The sequence below is a fragment of the Nicotiana sylvestris genome, chromosome 4 (assembly GCF_000393655.2).
Source record: "Nicotiana sylvestris chromosome 4, ASM39365v2, whole genome shotgun sequence".
NCBI classification, from domain to species: domain Eukaryota; kingdom Viridiplantae; phylum Streptophyta; class Magnoliopsida; order Solanales; family Solanaceae; genus Nicotiana; species Nicotiana sylvestris.
This window is the reverse complement of record NC_091060.1, coordinates 93,666,543-93,691,494: the sequence shown is the minus strand read 5'-3', so window position 1 is coordinate 93,691,494 and position 24,952 is coordinate 93,666,543. Positions and strand designations below refer to the sequence as shown.

The 24,952-nt window shown below is 39.5% G+C and overlaps 2 protein-coding genes across 2 annotated transcripts; both read left to right on the top strand.

Annotated features, from left to right (window-relative positions):
- Positions 1-9,627: 9,627 nt before the first annotated feature.
- On the top strand, positions 9,628-10,988 carry LOC138889853 (uncharacterized). Its single transcript, XM_070173190.1, has 2 exons — positions 9,628-10,823; positions 10,883-10,988. The coding sequence occupies exons 1-2, from the start codon at positions 9,628-9,630 to the stop codon at positions 10,986-10,988; spliced, it is 1,302 nt and encodes a 433-aa protein (XP_070029291.1).
- Positions 10,989-13,312: 2,324 nt separating this feature from the next.
- Positions 13,313-16,005, top strand: LOC138889852 (uncharacterized). Its single transcript, XM_070173189.1, has 2 exons — positions 13,313-13,634; positions 15,866-16,005. The coding sequence occupies exons 1-2, from the start codon at positions 13,313-13,315 to the stop codon at positions 16,003-16,005; spliced, it is 462 nt and encodes a 153-aa protein (XP_070029290.1).
- The last annotated feature ends 8,947 nt before the right edge of the window (positions 16,006-24,952 follow it).

Sequence of the window (24,952 nt, the reverse complement as noted above, 5' to 3'; positions counted from 1 at the left end):
CCGGGTTGATTTGATATGGTTCGGCTCGAGCTTTGAAGTTGAAAGTTCAAAAGTTCATTAAGTTTGATTTGAGGTACGATTCATGGTTTTGATATTTTTTTGTGCGTGATTTGAGGCCACGAGTAGGTCTGTGTTATATATTGGGACTTGTTGGCATGTTCGGACGGGGTCCCGAGGGGCTCGGGTGAGCTTTGGATGAATTTCAGATCATTTTCATGTTCTTTGGCACTGCTAGTTTCTGCTTGTTCTGGTCTTATTTGCGATCACGAAGGTTAGATCGCGATCGCGTAGTGCATTTGGAGTTGCTTGTTGTTTGTTATTTTGAATTATTTGAACTGTATTTGACTAGATTTGATTGGTTTGGAGGCTAATTCTGAAGAAAAGGTCGTGGTCGAATGTTGAATTGATTGCGGAAAGAGATAAGTATTGTCCCTAACCTTGACTTGAGGGAATTAGAACTTATTAAATTATTTTTTATGTGAATTGTGTAGGAAAGCAACGTATCTACGAGGTGACGAGTGTATATGCTCCATTATGGGATTTAACATGTAGGATTGGGATATTTATTTTAATGTCTTCATTTATTCCATGTCATTTCCTATTATATGCTTTAACTGTTATATTTTTTTACTTAGACATTTATGCTACACTTGTTATTTGTTGTTTAATTGTTACTTGCCTTAATTTTGTTCATTTCTCACACGATTTCTGCTTATTTGCTACATATTTTTACTTTCCTTAATTATATATTTTAATTGTCACATGTTTTACCTGTTTTTATTGTTTTCATAGTATTTGATACACTTTATTATGTTGTTCGCTTATGTGAGCCGTTTAACTGTTTTGTACAGATGGATTGGTAAAGTTTGAGATTCCGAGATGCTGGATATTCTCCATTTATTATGTGGTTCTTTACTGTTCTGTACATTTCACCTTATTTGTGTTGATATTTTATAAATATTATTGTTGAGTTGTTTATGTTAACGATTTGAAATTATTTCGGGATAGGATTGCACGTCGCAATGGTATTGAACGGTATTAAAATGATATGAAGGAATAAGGACGGATTATGATATGAACAGATGATGATATGGTAGGATCGGGTTGCACACCACAACGGATTTGATATATTGTTATTGTTTGAGATTGTAGAGTTATCCTCGGTATGTTGATATGAGACTTGAGACTTTGTTATTCTGGTGCTTTCTGGTAGTTGACCTTCGGGTCCATTTATATGAATTTATTGCTTTATTTATATTACTATTTTCCTGTTATTATTATTTCGTACAGGTTACTTGGGAGTGACTTGCCATAGCCTCGTCACTACTTCCTCGAGGTTAGGCTCGACACTTACAGAATACATAGGGTCGGTTGTACTCATGTTATATTTCTTCACTTCTTGTGCAGATACCGGTGTTAATCTCAGTTGTGCGTAGCGAGACTGCTCGAATTCAGGTGCTTTTGGAGACTTGAGATATAGTCACACGACGCCCGCAGCCCTGAAGTCCTCTTCCATTCTATCTTTACTGTTTATTTAGTTTCAAACAGTTGTATTTTGTTCAGACTTTATCTGTAGCACTCTAGATGCTCATGTATTCGTGACTCCAGATTCTAGGATATGTTTAGATTTCGTCATTTGGTATTTTGTTAGTCTATTTCAGATTATTACAGTTTGTTTTATTAAATATTTTTATTTGAATTGTTAAAACTGGTTAAGTAATTTAGCTAATGTTGACTTGCCTAGCAAGTGCAATATTAGGCATCATTATTATTCCAAGGGTGGGATTGCGGGTCATGACATTATACCATTCAAGTGTCAGAATCACTGAATAGAAGTGTGCAAAACGTTTGTTTCTTTTAGGTTATAGAGAGAGAAACTCCCATTCTCTAAATTTCTTTTCTTGGCCTTTTGTTCCTCCTCTTTGTTTTTACTAATAAGCTAAGAGCCTGATATTGTACTTATTTAGTTTAACTATGCTATAAATAAATATTAGAATTTTTATACAAATAGTTGGTCGGATTTATTTTTTATTTTTCAGTCGGTATACATAATTTATATATTGATTATTTACGGTAATAAATATATTATACTTATATATCATACATCTGTCGGCTATTTTATTTTAATTGATTAGATGAAATTACTGCATGGACTTTAAAAAATTTATCATATGCTGGAAGGCTATAACTCATTAAAAGTATCATGTTTGCTATTTTGATATACTAGTCCCAAATATTTGTGCTTCCCAAAAAGATCACTCAAAATATTAAATTTATCTATAGGACCTTTTAAGGAGCGGAGGAACCGATCTTTTTTATCTTGAGATAGAATATGCCAACCAAAAGTGGCTAGGGTTTGAATGTTTTGGATGTTATAACATGAAATAAAGCTACCATATTGATAATAGGTGAATTTAACTATATTCAGGCCCTAAATAACCGCCTTCTTGCATAGTTTTGATAATAAAAGTGATAACAAAATGCTCTTATTAGTGTTTTTCATGACTTGCAGGTTATATATGACTAGGGAAGGCTAGGGAGTACTTTTGGAGTCAAAAATTGTAGAAAGAGAGGCCATCCGTGAAATATCCCAAGTGAACCACGCAAAAACAGGCTAAAGAATCAGAGAAATGACTCTGCCGCGGTTCCATTGCGACCGCGGCAGAACCGCGGTGAAGACTGCTCGCGGACAAAAAGAGATTCATAGGAGCTGTTTGGCCGCGGTTCCACCGCGACCGCGGCAGAACCGCGGCAGGCGCGAGAAAGTAGAGGGACTAAAGTGCAAAACACGGGATTTTTAGCCCAAAACCCTATTTTAAACATTAGACTTCGCCAAAAGGAGGCATGTATTGATTTTTAGAGTTTCTTAGGAAGGAAAACCATTGTGAGAGATCACCCAAAACATCTTTCTTCTTTTCTTTGATTTTTATTGCTAGTTTATGATGAATCTTATCTTAGTTTGTTTACCCATAGTTATGAGTAGCTAAATCCTTTGTCTAAGGTTTTGATGGAACCTATTGGGGGATGAACTTCTTGTTTATGTGAATACAAATTGCTAGTTTCAATCTTTATTTGTTCAACTATGTTCTTGTTGTAGTTAATTGACAGGATCCTCAATTAGCTGTGCCTATTTAGTGTGCATAACTCGGGAGAGAGTGCATATTTAGGTTATTGTTGAACAACACTACTCCCAAAGTATAAGAGGGATCTATAACTGCGGGTTTAAAGGCGGGATTAGGGACAACGAAGCCTTGAGTGCAATCTGAAGTGAACTGTATTAATTAAAGCTAGCTAGTGTATCTCGGGAGAGTGCATTGAGTATATTACTGTGATTACTCGGGAGAGATTTGCGGTAAGATGAGCGTTCATGATTGATAGAGGTGTGTTGGTAAATTTGTATGAAGCATAAACAGAAGGGATTCCATCATTAAGGGAAGTCATTACCTTAGCGTTTTCTCATTATTGTTTACAACCTTAGCATCCTTAATTTGCAGTTGTTTATTTACTTGCAATTTTAGTTATTAAAAACACCATCAACTGTGATTCAACGTTTGGGAAATTGGTTCTCAAGAGTTTAGTGGGTCTAAATATAGTGATTGATAGGTTAACTCTCTGTGGATTCGACCCTGGGCGTAATACTCGGGCAACGTCCACAGAGTCCTTGTTAGAGGGCATAGTTGGGCGTGATCAAATTTTGGCGCCGTTGTCGGGAACTTAACGGAATTAACAATTACCATCGATAGAAATACAAAAATTCTTAGGGAAGTCAGTTTACTTTACACCAAATTTTTGATTGAAATTTTTGACGGTTGTTGACGGGGTTGATTGATAGACTAATAAATTCTTTTCATTGTTCTTTTACACGTGATCTCCGGCGCGTGCTTCAGGTTTCTTTATCATTTCTCTTAGCCGGCGCGTGAGTTCCCGGCCGCGATTCAACTTTTTCGTTACTTTTTCCAGATGATACTGTGTGTAATTTTCAGGCTCCATTTATTACTACGTTGCTATTAGCTGAAGTAATTAACTAGCACTGAGGAAGCTGACAGATCTGGAATAAAAATCCAGATTTGAAATTTTAGAAAGGGCTGAAAAGAATAAACAAGAAAAACCAGAAATAAGAGAAGATTTCCAATTTTGTTTCTTTGCTATTTTCGATTTTTGATTTTAGCTTAATAATTTCTGGGAATTTGGCGGATTGAATCGATGTCCATTGCTATCGAGTTGCACTCGTTTGGTCACCGGTTTGTTGTTGTTATGTTGCCGGATCTTCTCGCCTATTTCAGAAGCTTGCTTGTTGTTTTTCTTCAGTTAATTTCGGCTGCTAGTTACTTTCGGTGCTACACCAGTGGTAGGGGTGACAGCCCTTTTTGGTTTTTTGGGTCGTGGTATTTTCTGTGTTTTCAGGGAAATTCTCAAAGATTGTTGGAGACAAGTTGGGCGCACGAGCACTAGCAAAGGAGAGCAACCTGGACGAGTATCAGCAAAGGGCGGTGGGAAGCGGTGCGTGAGCTTGCAAGTACATCGACGGCTGCAAATCACCACAGGTTTGGTTCTCGGGAATTGGTACCTCCCGTTCTACTGTTTTCCTTTTGGTGTTGGCTAAATTGATGTTACTTTAGTTCACGATAGTTAAATCATTCAATAGGTGTACCGGTAGTCACTTGTTTCCTTCTAGTTTGATTCGTTGTCCGTTGTGCACTAGTGAGTCTTCTGTAGATTTGTTGTAGGTGTAGTGGCGGCAGTCTGGGATGATAGATTAAAGGCATGTCCTCAGGTGGGGCAGAGTGTGGGGCAAAGAGTGGGGCCGGGTTAGGGGGTGGGTCGGGAGGCAGGGGAGGTAGAGGGGGCAAGGGAGCCTATAGGTTGAGAATCGGGTCATGGAACATAGGTTCGCTAACGAGTAAGTCTATAGAATTGGCGAAGATCCTTCAGAAGAGGAAGATTAATATAGTGTGTGTCCAGGAGACTAGGTGGGTCAGATCGAGGGCGAGAAACGCGGATGGGTTAAGTTGTGGTACTCTGGAGTCGTGAGGGGTAAGAATGGAGTGGGTATCCTGGTAGATAGCCATCTTAGGGAGTCGGTGGTAGAGGTCAGGCGTGTGAATGATAGACTAATGACTATTAAATTGGTGGTGGGTGAGTGTACTTTAAACGTCGTTAGCGCGTACGCACCGCAAGTAGGTTGTGATGAGGAGATTAAAAGGCGTTTTTGGGAAGGGTTGGATGACATTGTTCGTAGTATTCTGCCTTCCGAGAGGTTATTCATAGGAGGGGATTTCAATGGTCATATTGGGTCGTCTGTAGGTGGTTATACTGAGGTGCATGGCGGCTTTGGTTTCGGGGAACGGAACGGAGGGGGCACCTCACTGCTGGATTTTTCCAAGGCATTCGATCTAGTGATTGCAAACTCGAGTTTTCCGAAGCGAGAGGAGCATTTGGTTACTTACCAAAGTTCGGTGGCGAAGACTCAAATTGACTATCTCCTCCTCAGGAGATGCGACAGAAGGTTGTGCGAGGATTGCAAAGTTATCCCAGGTGAGACCCTTGCAACGCAACATAGGCTTTTGGTGATGGACATTAGTATTATGATAAGAAGGAAGCAGAGGTCAGTACGAGGCCGCCCGAGGATTAGGTGGGGCGCCTTGACTAAGGTTAAAGCCCAGGAGTTGGAAGGAAGGTTGTTGGCAATGGGAGCTTGGGAAGTAGTGGGGACGCAAACACTATGTGGTCGACGATGGCGGACTATATAAGGAAGGCGGCGAGAGAGGTGTTAGGGGTATCTTCAGGCCGCACCAGTGGCCACAAAGGAGACTGGTGGTGGAATGCAGTTGTACAAGGTAAAGTGGAAGCGAAGAAGGTGGCTTACCTGTGGGTAGTGGGGAGCACTGGCGAGGAGGAGAAGAGAGCGAACATTGCGAGATATAAGGTATCTAGGAAGGAGGCAAAGATGGAAGTGGCGGAGGCTATGCTCGTTTGTATGAGGAACTAGGGAACAAAGGCGGGGAGAAGAAGTTACTCCGACTCGCTAAGGTGAGAGAGAGGACGACTCGGGATCTGGACCAAGTGAGGTGCATAAAAGATGATGACGGCAAAGTTTTGTTGGGGGATGACCAGATTAAGAGGATATGGCAGACCTATTTTCATAAACTTCTAAATGAGGAAGGGGATCAGGATATTGTACTAGGTGAATTGAGTAATGTCGACAGCCCCCATGAACTAAGTGATTGTAGGGATATTAAGGTCGATGAGGTCATGAAGGCAATGCATAAGATGAGAAAGGGCAGAGCTACCGGACCAGATGAAATTCCGGTTGAGCTTTGGAGGTGTGTGGGTAGAGCAGGCTTGGAATGGCTTACTAAGTTGCTTAATGTTATATTCAAGACTAATAGGATGCCCGAAGAGTGGAGGTGGAGTACAATGGTCCCGTTGTATAAGAACAAAGGCGATATCCAGATCTGTAACAACTATAGGGGTATTAAATTACTAAGTCATACCATGAAAGTCTGGGAGAGAGTGGTAGAAATGAGAGTGCGAAGGACGGTGTCTATTTCAGACAACCAGTTCGGGTTCATGCCGGGGCGATCTACCACAGAAGCTATCCACCTTATTAGGAGGATGGTGGAACAATACAGGGATAAGAAGAAGGATCTCCACATGGTGTTTATCGATCTAGAGAAAGCGTACGACAGGGTTCCTAGGGAGGTCTTATGGAGATGCTTAGAGGCTAAAGGGGTCCCGGTTGCCTACATTAGGGCGATTAAGGACATGTATGATGGAGCTAAGACTCGGGTTAGGACAGCAGGAGGCGATTCCGATTATTTTCCGGTTATTACGGGGTTGCACCAAGGGTCTGCGTTCAGCCCTTTCCTATTTGCCCTGGTGATGGATGCTATAACGCATCATATTCAAGGGGAGGTGCCATGGTGCATGCTATTTGCTGATGACATAGTCCTAATCGACGAGACACGACGCGGCGTCAGCGAGAGGTTAGAGGTTTGGAGACATACCCTTGAGTCCAAAGGTTTCAGGTTGAGCAGGACGAAGACGGAATACCTTGAGTGCAAATTTGGGGCAGAGCCGACGGAAGCGGGAGTGGAAGTGAGGCTTGATTCTCAAGTCATCCCTAAGAGGGGTAGTTTCAAGTACCTGGGGTCGTTTATTCAGGGGTCCGGGGAGATCGACGAGGATGTCACACACCGTATAGGGGTGGGGTGGATGAAATGGAGGTTAGCGACGGGAGTCCTGTGTGACAAGAAAGTGCCACTGTTACTGAAAGGTAAATTTTATAGGGCAGTGGTTAGGCCTGCTATGTTGTATGGGACCGAGTGTTGGCCGGTGAAGATCTCACACATCCAGAGGATGAAAGTTGCAGAGATGAGGATGTTGAGGTGGATGTGCGGGCATACAAGGAAGGATAAGATTAGAAATGAAGATATTCGAGAGAAGGTGGGTGTGGCCCCCATGGAGGACAAGATGCGGGAAGCAAGACTCAGATGGTTCGGGCACATTCAGAGGAGGAACACTGATGCACCGGTGAGAAGGTGTGAACGACTGGCGGTGGTGGGTACGAGGAGAGGTAGAGGGAGACCTAAGAAGTATTGGGGAGAGGTGATCAGGCAGGATATGGCGCGACTTAGGGTTACTGAGGACATGGCCCTAAACAGGGAATTGTGGAGATCGAGCATTAAGGTTGTAGGTTAGGGGAAATTGTGATTTCTTTTTACAACGCACTAGAGTGAGACTAGCCAGTTAGGAATTAGTCTTAGGATGCTATTGATCAGCTACTGATGATGGGCTTTATCTGCTGTTTATTAGTATACCTTACATCTTTCTCGTATTTCCTATATCTCTTATATTGCTGTTATTTTGTTATTTTATGGTATTTATGTTATGTTATGGATTTTATGGTATTGTATGTTATTTTATTATGAGTCTACTGATAGTACTAATATAGTGTCTCTTGTTGCCTTCTTGAGCCGAGGGTCTCCTGGAAACAGCCTCTCTACCCCTCGGGGTAGAGGTAAGGTCTGCGTACATATTACCCTCCCTAGACCCCACTTGTGGGATTACACTGGGTTGTTGTTGTTGTTGTTGTTGTTGTTGTTGTTGACGGGGTTGCTCAGGTGTATGCCGAGAAACTCTACGAGGACTGGAGAACTACTTGAAGGACTCTCAGACCCCAAGAAAACATTCCGGATATTGAACCGTACCAACAAAAGACTTCAACAACCTCATCAAACACACAAACTCGAAATTGACATGGGTGACGCAGACAACGCCGACGGAAACGTCAGAGATATGGCACCTCCTGTGTGTGAGGCTGCACTATATGACTGGGCACAACCCACAGCTGACAATCTGGCCACTGCCATTGTTGTGCCCGCGATACATGCTGAATCTTTCTAGATCACGAACAACATGCTGCACTTGTTGCAAAACAAGGGACTATTTTATGGGACACCAGCCGAAGATCCTCAGTAGCACTTGAAGAACTTCCTGTCGATTTGTAAAACTCAAAGGCAACCCAACGTAACTCCGGAAGCAATCAGGTTGCTATTATTTCCATTCTCGGTGATAGGAGCTGCTCAAGTCTGGCTAAACTCACTCCCCATAAACTCTATAGAAACTTGGGATGAGTTAGTCAAGCAATTTCACATCAAGTTCCACCCGCCCAACAAAATAGCTCAACAAATTGATGAGATCGTGAGTTTTAAACAGAAACCAATGGAGACACTGCATGAGACATGGAGCCGGTTTAAAGGAATGTTGGTTATATGTCCACACCATGGTATTCCAGATCAGATGTTGGGACAACGATTTTACATGGGACTGTCAGATAGCATGAAGAATATTGTAGATGCCTTAGCTGGTGGGGCATTTTTGGGCAAAACTTGGAGAGAAGGTCAGAGTCTGCTTGACAAAATGGCTCAAAATTCGGGGTGGACGACGAGGAATGCACCCATCACTCCAGTGGTGCACTCAGTGCCTTTTGACCCATCAAATTCCATGGCTGAAAATGTGGCGACGCTCTTGACACAGATGAGCATACTCACCAAAAAGGTGGAGGAATCAGGGCAGAAACAGCAAGTGCACATTGTAGATACTACCAATGGGGGCTTGTGCACATCTTGCATCAGTCAGCCAATGGGTAATCCTTGGAATGCAGAACATGATCATCATCAGCAGCACCCTGAAGACATGAACTATGTGTCAAACTATGGAGGCCAGAGACAGGGCAATCAGAACTGGGGTCAGCAAACTCAGCATCCATACAGACCACCTCAGCCACAGTACAATGCTGGAAACATGGGAGGTATGAGACCCCACAACAATATGGAACCTTATCCAAGGTCACAGGGGTATAACAATCAACAGCAAGGGTATCCCCCACCTCAGTAACAGCAGGGTGGTAGGCAAGAAGAAGGGTTCACTAGACTTGAAGCAATGATGCAGCAGGTTATTGGATCCAATGCAAAAGTAAATGAAAGAGTAGATGCACATGACGCAGTGATAAAAAATATTGAAGTACAATTGGGCCAAATTTCAATGTCTCTGAACATTCGTCCTTAGGGGACGCTACCTACAGATACCCAAATAAATCCTAAAGATCAGGGCCCGAAGCAGCTGATGGCGGTGAGTCTCCGTAATGGCAGGGATCTTGATGTAGAGCAGGAGAGAGCTCGTGACAATATACAGGCTGAGACACTCATTCAGGTACCCATTGAGCTAGATGATTCCACAAGGCTGACAGATGTGACAATCCATCCTGCTCAAGAAGAAAAGAATACTCAGCAGGAGACTGAGAAAGTTGTTGAAGCAGTTGAAGAGCCGGTAGTAGAGATAGTAGCTGAGAAAAAAAAGTCCCAAGTGATTGGGAAGAAAAGACCTCCCGCTCCATTTCCACAGAGGTTGGCCAAGCATCAAAAGGAGGAGCAGTACAAAAAGTTCTTTAAGATGCTCAAGCAAATTCAGGTTAATATTCCATTGATTGAAGCTTTAAAGGAGATGCCTGGATACGCAAAAATGATGAAAGACTTAATGTCCTGGAAATTTGACTTCCAAGACTTGGCCACGGTGACACTTACTCAGACGTGTAGTGCAGTGGTAACTAGACCTGTTGCTGAAAAGCTCTCTGATCCAGGGAGTTTTACTATTCCATGCACTATTGGAAACTTTGCTTTTGCGAAAGCACTCTGTGATTTAGGGGCCAGTATTAATCTTATGCCCCTGGTCATTTACAAAAGGTTGGGCATTGGGAGAGCTAGACCCACCTCTATGTTATTGCAGCTGGCTGACAGGACTGTGAAGCGTCCATTTGGGATCCTTGATGATGTACTTATTCAGGTGGGGAAATTCTTGTTCCCTGCAGATTTTGTGATATTGGATTGCAAAGTGGATGAAGAAATTCCTATCATCTTAGGAAGACCATTCTTGGCCACAGGGAGAGCTCTTATTGATTGTGAGACCGAGGAACTTAAGATGAGGCTCAATGACGAAGAGATTATATTCAATGTACAGAAATCTATGAGGCAACCAAGTGAGTTCGCCAATTGCTCTCTTATTGATGCCGTGGATGTAATCGTACAGTCTGATGATGAAGTGTTGACGGTTGAGGATCCCCTCGCTGCATGTTTGACGAATTTGGAGGAAGTGAAAGGTGAGGACTTGGCAGAATGGGTGTTGGCACTGGAAGGTAGAGGGTCTTGGGAAAGAAATCTAGAGTTTGAGCACCTACACTTAGAAAAGAGGGAGACTCCTCCAGCTAAGCCATCCATTGAAAAACCACCGAAGCTGGAACTAAAGCCATTGCCAGCACACCTCAGGTATGAATTTCTGGGACCTGACTCCACTCTACCTGTTATTATCTCATCTGGTTTGTTAGATGTGCAGGTCCAACAGCTTCTACAGGTATTGAAGGAGTGCAAAACTGCCATTGGGTGGACCATGGCAGACATCAAGGGGATCAGCCCCACTTACTGTATGCATAAGATTCTGCTGGAAGAGGGGCACAAACCTTCCAGGGAACATCAGAGGAGGCTGAACCCAAATATGAAGGAAGTGGTGAAGAAGGAGGTGATAAAGTGGTTAGATGCGGGAATTATTTTCCCAATCTCTAACAGAAGCTGGGTTAGCCCAGTTCAATGTGTGCCTAAGAAGGGTGGCATGACGGTTGTGAAGAATGACAACAATGAACTAATCTCAACGAGAACCGTCACAGGCTGGAGAATTTGCATGGATTATCGAAAGTTGAATCTAGCCACCCGGAAAGACCACTTCCCTTCATCGATCAGATGCTGGATAGATTGGCAGGGAGGTCACACTTTTGTTTTCTGGATGGGTACTCAGGGTACAATCAAATTTTCATTGCACCTGAAGACCGAGAGAAGACCTCCTTCACATGCCCTTATGGCATTTATGCCTTTAGGAGGATGCCCTTTGGCCTATGCAATGCACCCGCCACATTCCAACGGTGCATGATGGCCATATTCACTGACATGGTTGAGGATATAATGGAGGTGTTCATGGATGACTTCTCAGTGGTGGGAAGTTCATTTGATGAGTGCCTGGTGAATCTGACGCGTGTGCTGAAACGGTGCATCGAGACTAATCTGGTGCTGAACTGGGAGAAGTGCCATTTCATGGTACAAGAAGGCATAGTCTTGGTGCACCGGGTGTCAAGGAAGGGAATAGAAGTAGATCGAGCAAAGGTTGATGTAATAGCAAAGCTGCCTCCACCAACTTCGGTCAAAGCAATCAGAAGTTTTCTTGGACATGCCGGTTTCTACCAGCGGTTCATAAAAGACTTCTCCAAAATCACCAAACCTCTATGTAAGTTATTAGAGAAAGATCACCAGTTTGTATTTTCTGATGATTGCAGGGTAGCGTTTGAGGAGTTGAAGCAGAGGCTAGTCACAACACCCATCATTGTTGCCCCCAACTGAGAGCAACCATTCGAACTAATGTGTGACGCTAGTGACTACGCAGTAGGGGCAGTGCTGGGCCAGCGGAAGGACAAATTGATGCACCCAATCTACTATGCCAGCAGAATGCTGAGTGGAGCCCAGTTGAACTATACGGTGACTAAAAAGGAGATGCTAGCTGTGGTGTTTGCATTCGACAAGTTCTGATCCTACCTGATAGGATCAAAGGTAATCGTCTACACTGACCATGCTGCTCTCAGGTACTTAATAGAAAAGAAAGACTCTAAGCCACGCCTGATTCGTTAGGCGTTGTTGCTGCAAGAGTTCGATCTTGAAATACGTGACCGCAAGGGCACTGAGAATCAAGTCGCTGATCACCTATCACGACTTGAGGGAGCTGAAAATGCAATTGAAGTTGAGGAAATTCTGGAAACTTTTCCGGACGAGCAACTGCTCGCCACCACTCATCAGGAAGCGCCATGGTATGCAGACTTGGCCAATTACCTGGCCAGTGGTATAGTTCCTCACGACCTTTCATCGGTCCAGAGGAAACGATTTTTTTGTGAAAGCCATTTGTACTATTGGGATTAGCCCTATCTCTTTCGAATATGCCTGGATAACATGATCCGGAGATGCGTCTCTGAGATAGAACAATCTTCTATTTTGCAGGCTTGTCATGCATCGACTTATGGTAGACACTTTGGAGGGATCAGGACAGCAGCAAAGGTGCTAGAAGCCGGATTTTTCTGGCTGACTGTATTTAAAGATGCTCACTCATGGGTGAAGGGTTGTAATGAATGTCAACGCACCGAGAACATTTCCCGGTGCCACGATATGCCCATGAACCCAATCAGGAGATAGAAGTGTTCGACGTCTGGGGGATTGATTTCATGGGTCCCTTCGTCAGCTCCTATGGAAATAAGTACATCCTTGTTGCTGTAGACTATGTGTCCAAGTGGGTGAAAGCTGTAGCGTTGCCCACCAATGATGCGAAAGTGGTGGTGGGGTTTCTAAAGAAGAACATATTCACACGCTTTGGGACACCACGTGCGATTATCAGCGACGGAGGCACTCACTTCTGCAATAGAGCCTTCGAGAAGTTGCTTATAAAATACGATGTGCGCCACAAGGTGGCTACTCCATACCACCCGCAGACTAGTGGACAGGTTGAGGTATCCAACAGGGAAATCAAGAGTGTGTTAATGAAAACTGTGAACGCCACAAGAACTGATTGGGAAAGGAAGCTAGATGATGCACTCTGGGCCTACAGAACAGCTTTCAAGACACCAATTGGTATGTCACCATACAAGTTAGTGTTTGGGAAGTCCTGTCACCTACCTGTAGAACTTTAGCATAAAGCGCGGTGGGCACTGAAACAACTAAACTTAGACATGGAAGCTGCGGGCACGTCAAGAGTCACAGAATTGCATGAGCTCGAGGAGTTCAAGTATCTTGCTTTTGAGAGCACAAGGCTGTACAAAGAGAGAATGAAGAGGCTACACGATCAGAACATTGTTGGGCGAAATTTCAAACCTGGGGACATGGTATTGCTATACAACTCAAGACTGAGGTTGTTCCCGGGTAAGCTGAAGTCACGATGGTCTGGACCATTTCGAGTAGTTGAAGTTTTCCAGTCAGGAGCGGTTGACGTTGCCACTGAGAATGACTCTCGTACATTTAGAGTCAATGGTCAGAGATTGAAGTTGTATGTGGGTATGAGCGAGCCCAAGGAAGGGTCTGAACTACAGTTGACTGAACCACGGAGGTCGAGCGAGCCTTAACTGCACTCATCTGGGTCGTGCCGCGACGTTAAATCAGGTGCTGCATGGGAGGCAACCCATGAAATTGTTGTAAGTGTAACTCTTTTTTATAAAAAAAAAAAGGCGTCAGAATCAGAGATGGGCTCAGACCGCGGTTCCACCGCGACCGCGGTCAAACCGCGATCCTGACCCTTCTCTGAACCCAGGCCATCGCGGTTGCACCGCGACCGTGGTAAAACCGCGGTCAAGAGGGCCATCTGAACTTGGTCTACCGCAGTCCTACTGAATGCATATTTACTATGGGAAATGCAGACATGCACTGGATATCGATTCTAAAGCTCACGATCCAAAATTCCATCATGATAGTGATGATACCTAACACAACACGCTAGGTAAACCAACAATCATAATCAACTGGAACAAGTCAAATATAGGATAAAGTACGGTCATGTTATAGATAAATAAGATAAATCTCACAACATTATCCAAAATAAAAAAAATACCACAATGATTCTCAAAATCCGGTAGTACGAAGCCATGAGCTTCTACGATAAATATACATTTGAGACGTGCAAATTACTATTTGAAACATATATAACTAGCATGAAAATGGAAGAAGATGACTTCAATGGCGGACGATCAGTCAGCACTACCTCAAGTCTCTTACGTCAGCTACTATGCACCCTCCTGAGGTCCACTCGAGCCAATGCCAGAATCTACAAAAAATATATATAAGTGTTGTATAAGTACAAGGACAATATGTACTTAGTAAGTATCAAGACTAACCTCGATGAAATAATAGTGAGGTTCAAGTCATATAATACTCGCTAACAAACAAACATGTACAGTTCATGCATATAATTAGCAAGACAAGAAATATAGATACAGTATCGTAGAACAGTGTATCATGACATAGCAAATTAACATGAATCACTTTATCTCGACTATCAAGTCCAAAGCATATAACCGAGACATCAAGTAGCATGTTAGTAGATAAGCACAGAAGGCATATAGTATGCATGATATGGCATAAAGTATTCATTTGAATGGTCATAGCTTCCACCTTTATGTCTAACTCATCATCCAACATCATTATAATCCGACACTCATCAGTGTCTCCCAAACTCCGTATATACGCCACCAAAAGAGAAATATGGGAAGGCGACTCTAGGGGGGATGGATCCATATCCACAAGTTGCACGACAAGGACTTCGTGCCATAACAATATCAATATCACCATAACTGCACAGCAGAAACCTCATGCAACAACAACATCAATCCGCTCAAGACGTCCAAATGTGTCATAATCATATCAACCCAAAAGAAGTTCTTCACCACCAAGGATGAATGCATATGCTCATAAAATAACCAATAAGGTGCACATTATTAAGTATTATTTGGCTAGATTTGAGCCGCTTGGAGGTGATTTCTAAAGGAAAGGCGATTTTGGAGGGTTGATTTGACTTGTTAAGATAAGTATCTTGCCTAACCTTATTGCGAGGGAATAACACTTAGGATATGACCTTGTTTGCTTGGTTGTAATGTGTGGGAATTGGCATATATTCAAGGTGACGATCGTATATATGGGTGCTATATATGATTCATGGTCGAATTAGACTTTAGGATTTCTTTATGCCTTGTTTGGTTTTATGCCTTCTATGATGCATATTTTTAATCAATTATTTGACTACGTGAGCTTATCCTTTCATGCTAGTAACCTTGTATAGGATTACTACCTCTTACTTGGCCAAGATGGGCTATTCGAGAAATTATTGTTATACGTGATTTAGTCATAGCCATACTTCACATCGTGAGCACACATCCGCACTTATATTTATTATGTCCTCGTACACCTTATTGATTATTTGTGAGTATATGCTTCTTTAAAGATGAAATGTTATTTCGGATTGCTACGATTATGGAACATTTGGACATGTTGAACGAATTAATTTTGGATATGGCACTAGGTTTCTGTTGTGCGGTATAGTGATATTGTTATTATTGTGGCATGAGGTCTTTGTCGTGCAGTTATAGTGATATTGTTACTGTTATGGCATGAGATATCTATCGCGCATCGTGTAGATTTGGATCCATCCCCCTAGAGTCGCCCTCTTATGTTTCTCTCTTGATGGCGCACACGCAAATTGTGATAAATTGACAGATATTTGGTTGATTCTGATACAGGATCCGATTATGGTGAGTTTGAGCATAAATGTGGAAGCTTTGACCATTCAAGTGGATCGCTTATGCCTTATCATGCATTTTATATGCTTTCTATGTTGAATTCTAATATGTTACTTGAAGCCTCTGTTATGTGCTTTTGACTTATTAGTCGAGATAAATTTATCCACGATGAGTTGATATCTCTTGATATGACCTTTGACGATATTGTATTCTTGTCATAGTCTTGTTGTGAATAATTATGAACTGTATAGGTTTATTTGATTTGAGGTATCACATGACCTAAACATCGTCACTACTTCACCGAGGTTGGTCTTGATACTTACTGACACTTCTGCATATTTTTGTGCAGATCCGGGCATTGGCAAATATAGTGACGATCGCCACGCCTAATATTAGATTTTTACAATTCGATCAGAGAATATATTGCAAAAAAGAAAAAACTTAATTCACAACAATTTATCCGTTGAAGTATTATGAGTGTGTTTCCAAATCTTAACCTTTACCAAAATTCATGATTTTTACAAATTTTAAAGTGCATTGTCATGTTTGTCCACAACGGAAAGCTTGAGTGAGATCGTCAAATTTGTTCAATTTCTTGTAATTATCAAACGAATTAAAGAAGTGAATAAATAAATAAAGTAAATCGAACGAGTTAAAGGAGTAAATTGATTGGAGAAGATACGCCATGCACAAAAGGAGAGAGCTTCATTACTGAAGACAAAGGTAGTTATTCAATAGACAGTCTATTATTTAAAATAGAATGGCAAATTGCCGGAGAAGGAAATGACATTTCCTATCAGAAGGCATCATCGCTATTGCACCACAGGATTGTATTTCTTCTACTTTTTGATGGTTTTATATTTTTTCAAACCCTGAAACCATGACCAAAAAAGGGTCAAACAAATAAAAGGAACAACACGAAACAAACCATTTGAGTATATAAGGAAATACATCAAATAAAGAACATATATACTCAAGAGGTGCTTCCTTTAAAGAATTAATAATTGTCATATTTAACTTCCATTTGCCCCCTATATATAGATAATTAATTTGCTCGCTCTAGTTATAACGTGTAATAAACCAGAGTTTTAACATATAATTGGACACTTGACAAACATTCCACACACTACTCATTTAACATGTGACTCATGTACTATGTTGTGCGAATTCGTCAAAAATATGATGCACCCGTGTGGGATTCTCCAAAAAATAACACTAGTCTTGAAGGGGTCTGACACACACCCGACAATATTCTTGGAGAGTCTGAGCAACATAATTCATGACGAACAAGTAATACTCATGTAAAATGATAAGAGAATTGAAGCTTACTTGGAACAATAAACGTTAGGATCAATGGGAATAGTGCTAGTGAAGTTGCAAAGCTGAGGAAGTCTCTGAGCTTTCTGAATATCTATAGGGAAAGTTAGCGTAGCAGCTTTGAAACATTGGCACATAGCTTGACGATTTGGTTGGCAGGCAGCAGCATCTCTACTCAAATCTTGAAGTATAACACAACACTCTTGGCTTGGTGTTACACCTTGACTTAGCAAAAACCCTTCACAAGGGACTGCTTTTAGTATAAGATCAACACATTTAATTGTATCTGCTTTATTTTGGCTTAAAATTAGAGCCAATATTTGCACGTTTGTCATTTTTAATTCAAATTCAAAGGTTTGAGTTAAGGTGGAAGTCAATCTATATTGTTTCAAATGAGATGATCCTGGGATTTGGTGGGGTTAGAAATGTCTTTACTACTTTTGATTCTAACTTCCCAATGTTTCCTAATTAGTTTATTCCAAAACAAATGATAATTTGTTATATTCCGGAACAATTTAACTTTAATAATTATAGAAACATTGGCATATAAGTTCCAAAAGTCTTCATATTTCTTAAATTCCGTATTCAATCAACCATGCCACATAAATTAAAATGGAGGAAGTAATAATTTGGCCAAATACATATACAATCCATCCAACTTGGCACCATTTTTCATTTTGGCACTCTATCTCTACCTTGTTTCATTTTGGCCCTCCAACTCTATTTTATAGGTTCAACTTTGGCCCTCTAACTCTATTTCTTATGTTCCACTTTAACATAAAAGCTAAAACCAGTACAAAAAATATAGCCCGTTAAATCTGAGGTGTAATAAATATTCAATTAAATATTGCCACCTTGTTTTTTCATCCATGTCAAACGGGTCAATACTAAAATACTTGAACCCGGTCGTATTTTTCCATTCACTGTTGCCCCATCTTCATTCTGTAAGTTCCAAAACTTTCATCTGCCGATTTCGTAACTGGCCCGTTTAGATGAAATAAATCCACAAAAAATACGGTCCGGTTTAGATATTTTAGTATTGAACCGTTTAACATGGATGAAAAAATCAGATGGCAACATTTAATTGGATATTTATTACACCTCGGATTTAACGGGCTATATTTTTTGCACTGGTTTCAGGTTTTGTGTTAAAGTGGAACATAAGAAATAGAGTTGGAGGGCCAAAATGGAACATATAAAATAGAGTCGGAGGGTCAAAATGGAACAAAGTAGAGATAAAGTGTCAAAATGAAAAATGGTGCCAAGTTGGATGGGCTATAAATGTATTTGGCCTAATAATGTTGATGGATACTGTAACATGCATCCCTCCAGATTTGCGTTTGTACATTTATTAATTATGAGTTCTCTTGTAGTATAAGATGTTACATTCTTTCTATTTTGAAAGAAATATTTGAGAAAGACATGATAGGGAGAGGGTTAATTATTTTATATTGGTAATAGTGTATTTGAGAAAGCTTTGATATCGATTCCAGTATGTTTAGCCATTTATATGGGGAATCTTTAATGTATGGGGCAAGGCTGTTGTATGTCATATTCAACCATCATAAAAGAAAATAAAACTTAGACTTCATAATAATTATTTAACCTCGCAAGTGTCTAAATAGAAGTGTGATGCCAAAAAGATGCACACTCGTCCGACGCAGTAAATGTAAACGTATCACGTAAAATGATTCTCACTTAACATGTAAATGAACAAAAATGTTGTTAATAAAATAAATACAACTCTGTTATGAATAGTTTGTACATTGGATGTTACATTGGATGTTCATGTTGTGAATAATTTAAAGATTAAATCTCCTACTTTATGTCCATCATCTTTACTTTTTATGCCTATAAAAGGCCATGTAATTGCAATGGAAAGATACACCAAAGTGAAAGAAGAAAACACTTCTCCCTTCTTTCTATCTCTTCTTATTTACATTTTACTGCATTGCTTTTATTTTATAATACGTTATCAGCACGAAGCTCTAATTTTATTCTTAACTCCCGCTAAGTTGAGCCATATTTTATTAAGGTATGTATCATTATAATTATTTTATTTATGGCAGTACATATCATATGCTCACTGTTTGCAGATTACTTGTGCGCTTGGGCATCTTAAATAGTTTAAGTACATTGCAGTGATAAAATAACTATTTCCTTCCGTGCTCAACTCTTAGAGGACCTCAAAGTCATCAAACTAGCTATGCACTAATGTCATACTTATAATATTCATGGACTCCCTGGATCAAAACATATCTTTAAGGCATTTTGAAGAACTGTGAGAAATGAATTGACAAGCAATAATTTTATAGTTTAATTACTTTATATTTATTGGAACATATAAATAATGTTAGTCACGTTCAATTCTATTAACACATATATATCAATAATATAAAGTGAAATGAAACAAGTATGTAATTTCTACTTTATGGCAAGAATAAAATGAAATAGTAGATTGTTAACATGATATAGCTCTATTTTCATTTCTTTTACCTTAATCGTTTTGTTTTCATTAATTGTTTATTATTATAATTATTTCTCTAACTTATTCATCTTTTATGATAGTTTTCACTATGTCAAATTTATCAAAACTTGAATTTGTGGCACTTGACATCACCGGGAGGAACTATTTATCATGGGTCCTTGATGCTGAAATTCACCTTGACGCTAAAGGTCTTAGAAATACTATTATACAAGGAAATGAAGCATCAAATCAGGATAAAGCGAAGGCCATGATTTTCCTTCGTCATCATCTACATGAAGGGTTAAAAACTGAATATTTAACCTTAAAAGATCCACTTGAATTATGGATTAATTTGAAAGATCGGTATGACCACCTAAAACTTACGGTATTACCGAAAGCTCGGTATGAGTGGATACATTTAAGGTTGCAAGACTTTAAAATCGTAAGTGAGTATAATTCTGCTATCTTTAAAGTAAGTTCTCTATTAAAATTATGTGGAGACACTATCACAGATGAGGACTTATTGGAAAAAACATTTCTACTTTTCATACTTCAAATGTGGTGCTACAACAACAATACCGTGAAAAAGGTTTTAAGAAATATTCTGAGTTAATCACATGCCTACTTGTGGCAGAGCAGAATAATACTCTATTAATGAAAAATAATGAAGCCCGTCCCACTGGGTCAGCTCCATTTCCGGAAGTGAATGTTGTAGCAGCATTTGATAAGTTTGAAAGAAAACAAAATAATTATCGTGGTCGTGGACATGGTCGTAAACATAGACGTGGCAGCGGGCGAAACAATTATCGTCATTATGGTGGAAATAAATTGGAGAACAATAAGGGTTCTCAAATTAATCATTCAAAAGTAAAACTAGTATGTGTCACCGATGTGGTATGAGAGGTCATTGGGCACGCATTTGTCATACGCCAGAACATTTTGTCAAACTTTATCAAGCCTCCCTCAGGAAAAAAGAAAATAATGTGGAGGCACATTTGACCTTTCAAAATAATGATGATGAAGCAGGTCCCTCAAACAATTATGATTCTAAGGCACATCTTGCATATAAAGATAATGATTTTGAAGGCCTAACAAATATTACTCATTTAGAAGCTGGAGACTTCTTTGAGGATATTGACTGAAGAACTAATCATCTTACTGGGGAATGAAGCTATAAAAGTTGTTATTTTTATGTTTGCAACTAGTTTATTTTTCTTGAGTGTATTTTCCTAATGCATCATGTGTTGCTAGTTTCTACATTCCTAATGTATTTCTTAATGTTTTTTTTCCGCTTGTCTTTCATATTTCTTATGATGTATTATTTGTTTTTTTTTATGAAGAATATGAAAATTCCCCAGTCTTCAATTGGACTCAAGATTAATAAAGATGATATATGTCTTCTGGATAGTGCTACAACACACACTATTTTAAAAGATAAGAGATATTTCTCTTATTTGGTAATGAAAGAAGCGAATGTTAATATAATATTCGGTAGTACAAGATTAATTGAAGGTTCTGGAAGAGCCAATTTATTACTACCAGGAGGAATAAATTTGGCTATTGATGAAGCACTATATTGTAGTAAATCTCAAAGAAACTTATTAAGTTTCAAAGATATTCGCCAAAATGGCTATCATATTGAGACTACAAATGATGAAAAGATTGAATATCTTTATATTACTACAATAATATCCGGTAAGAAATATGTGCTTGAAATGTTACCTGCTCTTTCCTCCGGCTTATACTACACAAGTATTAGCAGGATTGAAACATATGCCGTAGTAAACGAGAAGTTTACTAATCAAGATAATTTTATTATTTGGCATGACCGGTTGGGCCATACTGGTTCTAATATGATGCGTAAAATAATTGAGAATTCATATGGACATGCAATGAAGAATCAGAAGATTCTTCAATTTAAGGAATTCTCTTGTGCTGCATGTTCTCAAGGAAAATTAATTATTAGACCATCAACTATTAAAGTTAGGATGGAATCCCCTGCATTTTTGGAACGTATACAGAGTGATAGTTTTGGTAGATGCATCTACAAGATGGTCACATGTGTGTTTACTATCAACTCGCAATATGGCATTTGCGAGTTTGTTGGCTCAAATAATAAAGCTAAGAGCACAATTTTCAGATTATGCAATTAAGACAATTCGTCTTGATAATGCTAGTAAGTTTACATCCCAAGCCTTTAATGATTATTGTATTTCAACTGGGATAACAATTGAGCATCTGGTTACTCATGTTCATACACAAAATGGTCTAGCAGAATCATTGATCAAACGCATCCAATTAATTGTTAGACCAATGCTTATGAGAACAAGACTTCCCATTTCAGTATGGGGTCATGCTATTTTGCACACAGCAGCACTTGTGCGGATAAGGCCCACAAGTTATCATAAAGTCTCCCCATTGCAATTGGCTTTTGGTCAGGAGCCAAATATTTTCCATCTTAGGATCTTTGGTTGTGCGATATATGTTCCAATTGCTCCACCACAACGCACAAAGATGGGTCCTCAAAGAAGGTTGGGGATATATGTTGAATTTGAATCTCCTTCTATTATAAAATATCTAGAGCCGATGACTGGAGATTTATTTATGGCAAGATTTTCTGATTGCCATTTTGATGAATCAGTATATCCAACATTAGGGGGAGAAAAAAAGCAGCTGAAAAAGAAGATAGATGGGAATGCATTATCATTGTCTCATTTAGATCCTCGAACAAATCAATGTGAACAAGAGGTTCAAAAGATTATTCATTTACAAAATATTGCAAATCAATTGCAGATGCATTCACTAACCTACCAAGGGTAACTAAGTCACATATTTCAGCTTCTAATGCTCCAATTCGAGTTGATATCCTGGCAGGATAATTAATTAAAGTAAATAAGTCTAAGCCATGCTTGAAACGTGGTAGACCAATCGGTTCTAAAAATAAAAATCCTCGAAGAAGAAAAGGAGCAAGTGATCAAAGTGAACATAACACAGAGGTAGTGGCTCAAGAAGAGCCCCAAGATGTAACAAATGATAAGACCTTAGGGGAGGTTCAGGTACCTGAAAATAATAAGAATAAAGAGATATCAATACGTTACGTCTCAACCGGGAAAAGATGGAACCGAAATAATATTGTTATCGATAACATTTTTGCTTATAATGTTGCTGTTGAAATAATGCAACAAGATGAGGATCTTGAACCAAAATCTGTCAATGAATGTAGACAGAGAAATGATTGGCCAAAATGGAAAGACGCTATCCAGGCAGAGTTAACTTCACTTGGAAAACGTGAAGTCTTCGGACCCATAGTTCGAACACCTGAAGGCATAAAGCCAGTAGGGTATAAATGGGTTTTTGTGCGAAAACGAAATGATAAAAATGAAGTCGTTAGATATAAAGCACGACTTGTGGCACAAGGGTTTTTCCAAAGGCCTGGAATTGATTATATGGAGACATATTCTCCTGTAGTGGATGTTATCACCTTCAGGTATCTCATAAATATGGCAGTGCAAGAAAAATTTGATATGCATCTAATGGATGTTGTTACAGCCTATTTGTATGGATCATTAGACAACAAAATTTTTATGAAAGTACCTGAGGGATTTAAAGTGCCAGAAGCATATAAAAGTTTTCGAGAAACTTGTTCAATAAAAGCTTCAGAAATCTTTATACGGATTGAAACAATCAGGTCGTATGTGGTACAATCGCCTGAGTGAATACCTGTTGAAAGAAGGGTACAAGAATGATCCAATTTGTCCTTGTGTCTTTATAAAAAGGTCTGGATCTGAATTTGTTATAATCGCCGTGTATGTTGATGATTTAAATATCATTGGAACTCCTGGGGAGCTTCCAAAAACAGTAGACTGTTTGAAGAAAGAATTTGAAATGAAAGATCTTGGAAAGACAAAATTTTGTCTTGGTCTACAAATTGAGTATATGAAAGATGGAATATTTGTCCATCAATCAACATACACCGAAAAGATTTTAAAGCGATTCTATATGGATAAAGCACATCCATTGAGTACCCCGATGGTTGTGAGATCACTTGATATAAAGAAAGATCCATTCCGACCTCATGAAAATGATGAAGAGCTTCTTGGTGCCGAAGTACCATATCTTAGTGCAATTGGGGCATTAATGTATCTTGCCAATAATTCCCGACCAGATATAGCTTTCTCAGTAAGCTTATTGGCAAGATTTAGTACTTCGCCAACACAAAGACACTGGAATGGTATTAAACATATATTCAGATACCTCCAAGAGACCATTGATATGAGTTTATTTTATTCAAATGAATCCAAGCCATCATTGATTGGTTATGCAGATGCAGGATATTTGTCGGATCCACACAAAAGACGATCTCAGACAGGCTATTTATTTACAAGTGGAGGTACAGTCATATCATGGTGTTCGACAAAACAAACTATGGTTGTTACTTCTTCAAATCATGCAGAGATAATAGCCATTCACGAAGCAAGTCGAGAATGCGTTTGGTTGAGATCTATAACTCAACACATTCAGCAAACATGTGGTCTTTCTTCGAAAGAGAATATTCCAACAATATTGTATGAAGACAATGTTGCATGCATAGCTCAATTGAAAGGAGGATATATCAAAGGAGATAGAACAAAACACATTTCACCGAAATTCTTTTTCACTCATGATCTTCAGAAGAATGGTGAAATAGATGTATAACAAGTTCGTTCAAGTGATAATTTGGCTGATTTGTTCACTAAGGCATTACCAACCTCAATATTTGAAAAGCTGATATATAAGATTGGAATGCGTCGTCTTCGAGACATTAAGTGATTTTTCATTAGGGGGAGTAACTACACGTTGCACTCTTTTCCTTAACCAAGGTTTTGTCCCACTGGATTTTCCTGGTAAGGTTTTTTAATGAGGCAGCAAGCAATGCATATTATAAATAACTATGTACATCCCAATATTTTTTTGTAAGTTCTTAATGAGACACATTATCTTACATGGACATCCAAGGGGGAGTGTTATGAATAGTTTGTACATTGGATGTCCATGTTGTGAATAACTTAAAGATTAAATCTCCTACTTTATGTCCATCATCTTTACTTTTTATGCCTACAAAAGGCCATGTAATTGCAATGAAAAGATACACCAAAGTGAAAGAAGAAAACATTTCTCCCTTCTTTCTATCTCTTCTTATTTACATTTTACTGGATTGCTTTTATTTTATAACAAACTCCATATTTTCTCTTACTACTATATATTAATTTATAACGTAATTATAGCTAAAAAGTTAGCTAATAGGTTGGCTAAACTGCCTGGCC

What these genes read in the sequence shown, in the direction of transcription:
- LOC138889853 (XM_070173190.1), top strand. Translation starts at nt 9,628, where the DNA reads ATGGCGGTGAGTCTCCGTAATGGCAGGGATCTTGATGTAGAGCAGGAG. An exon ending in CCATTGCCAGCACACCTCAG is followed by an intron (nt 10,824 to 10,882) that starts GTATGAATTTCT and finishes CTGGTTTGTTAG; the next exon opens with ATGTGCAGGTCCAACAGCTT.
- LOC138889852 (XM_070173189.1), top strand. Translation starts at nt 13,313, where the DNA reads ATGGAAGCTGCGGGCACGTCAAGAGTCACAGAATTGCATGAGCTCGAG. An exon ending in GAGATTGAAGTTGTATGTGG is followed by an intron (nt 13,635 to 15,865) that starts GTATGAGCGAGC and finishes ATTCTGATACAG; the next exon opens with GATCCGATTATGGTGAGTTT.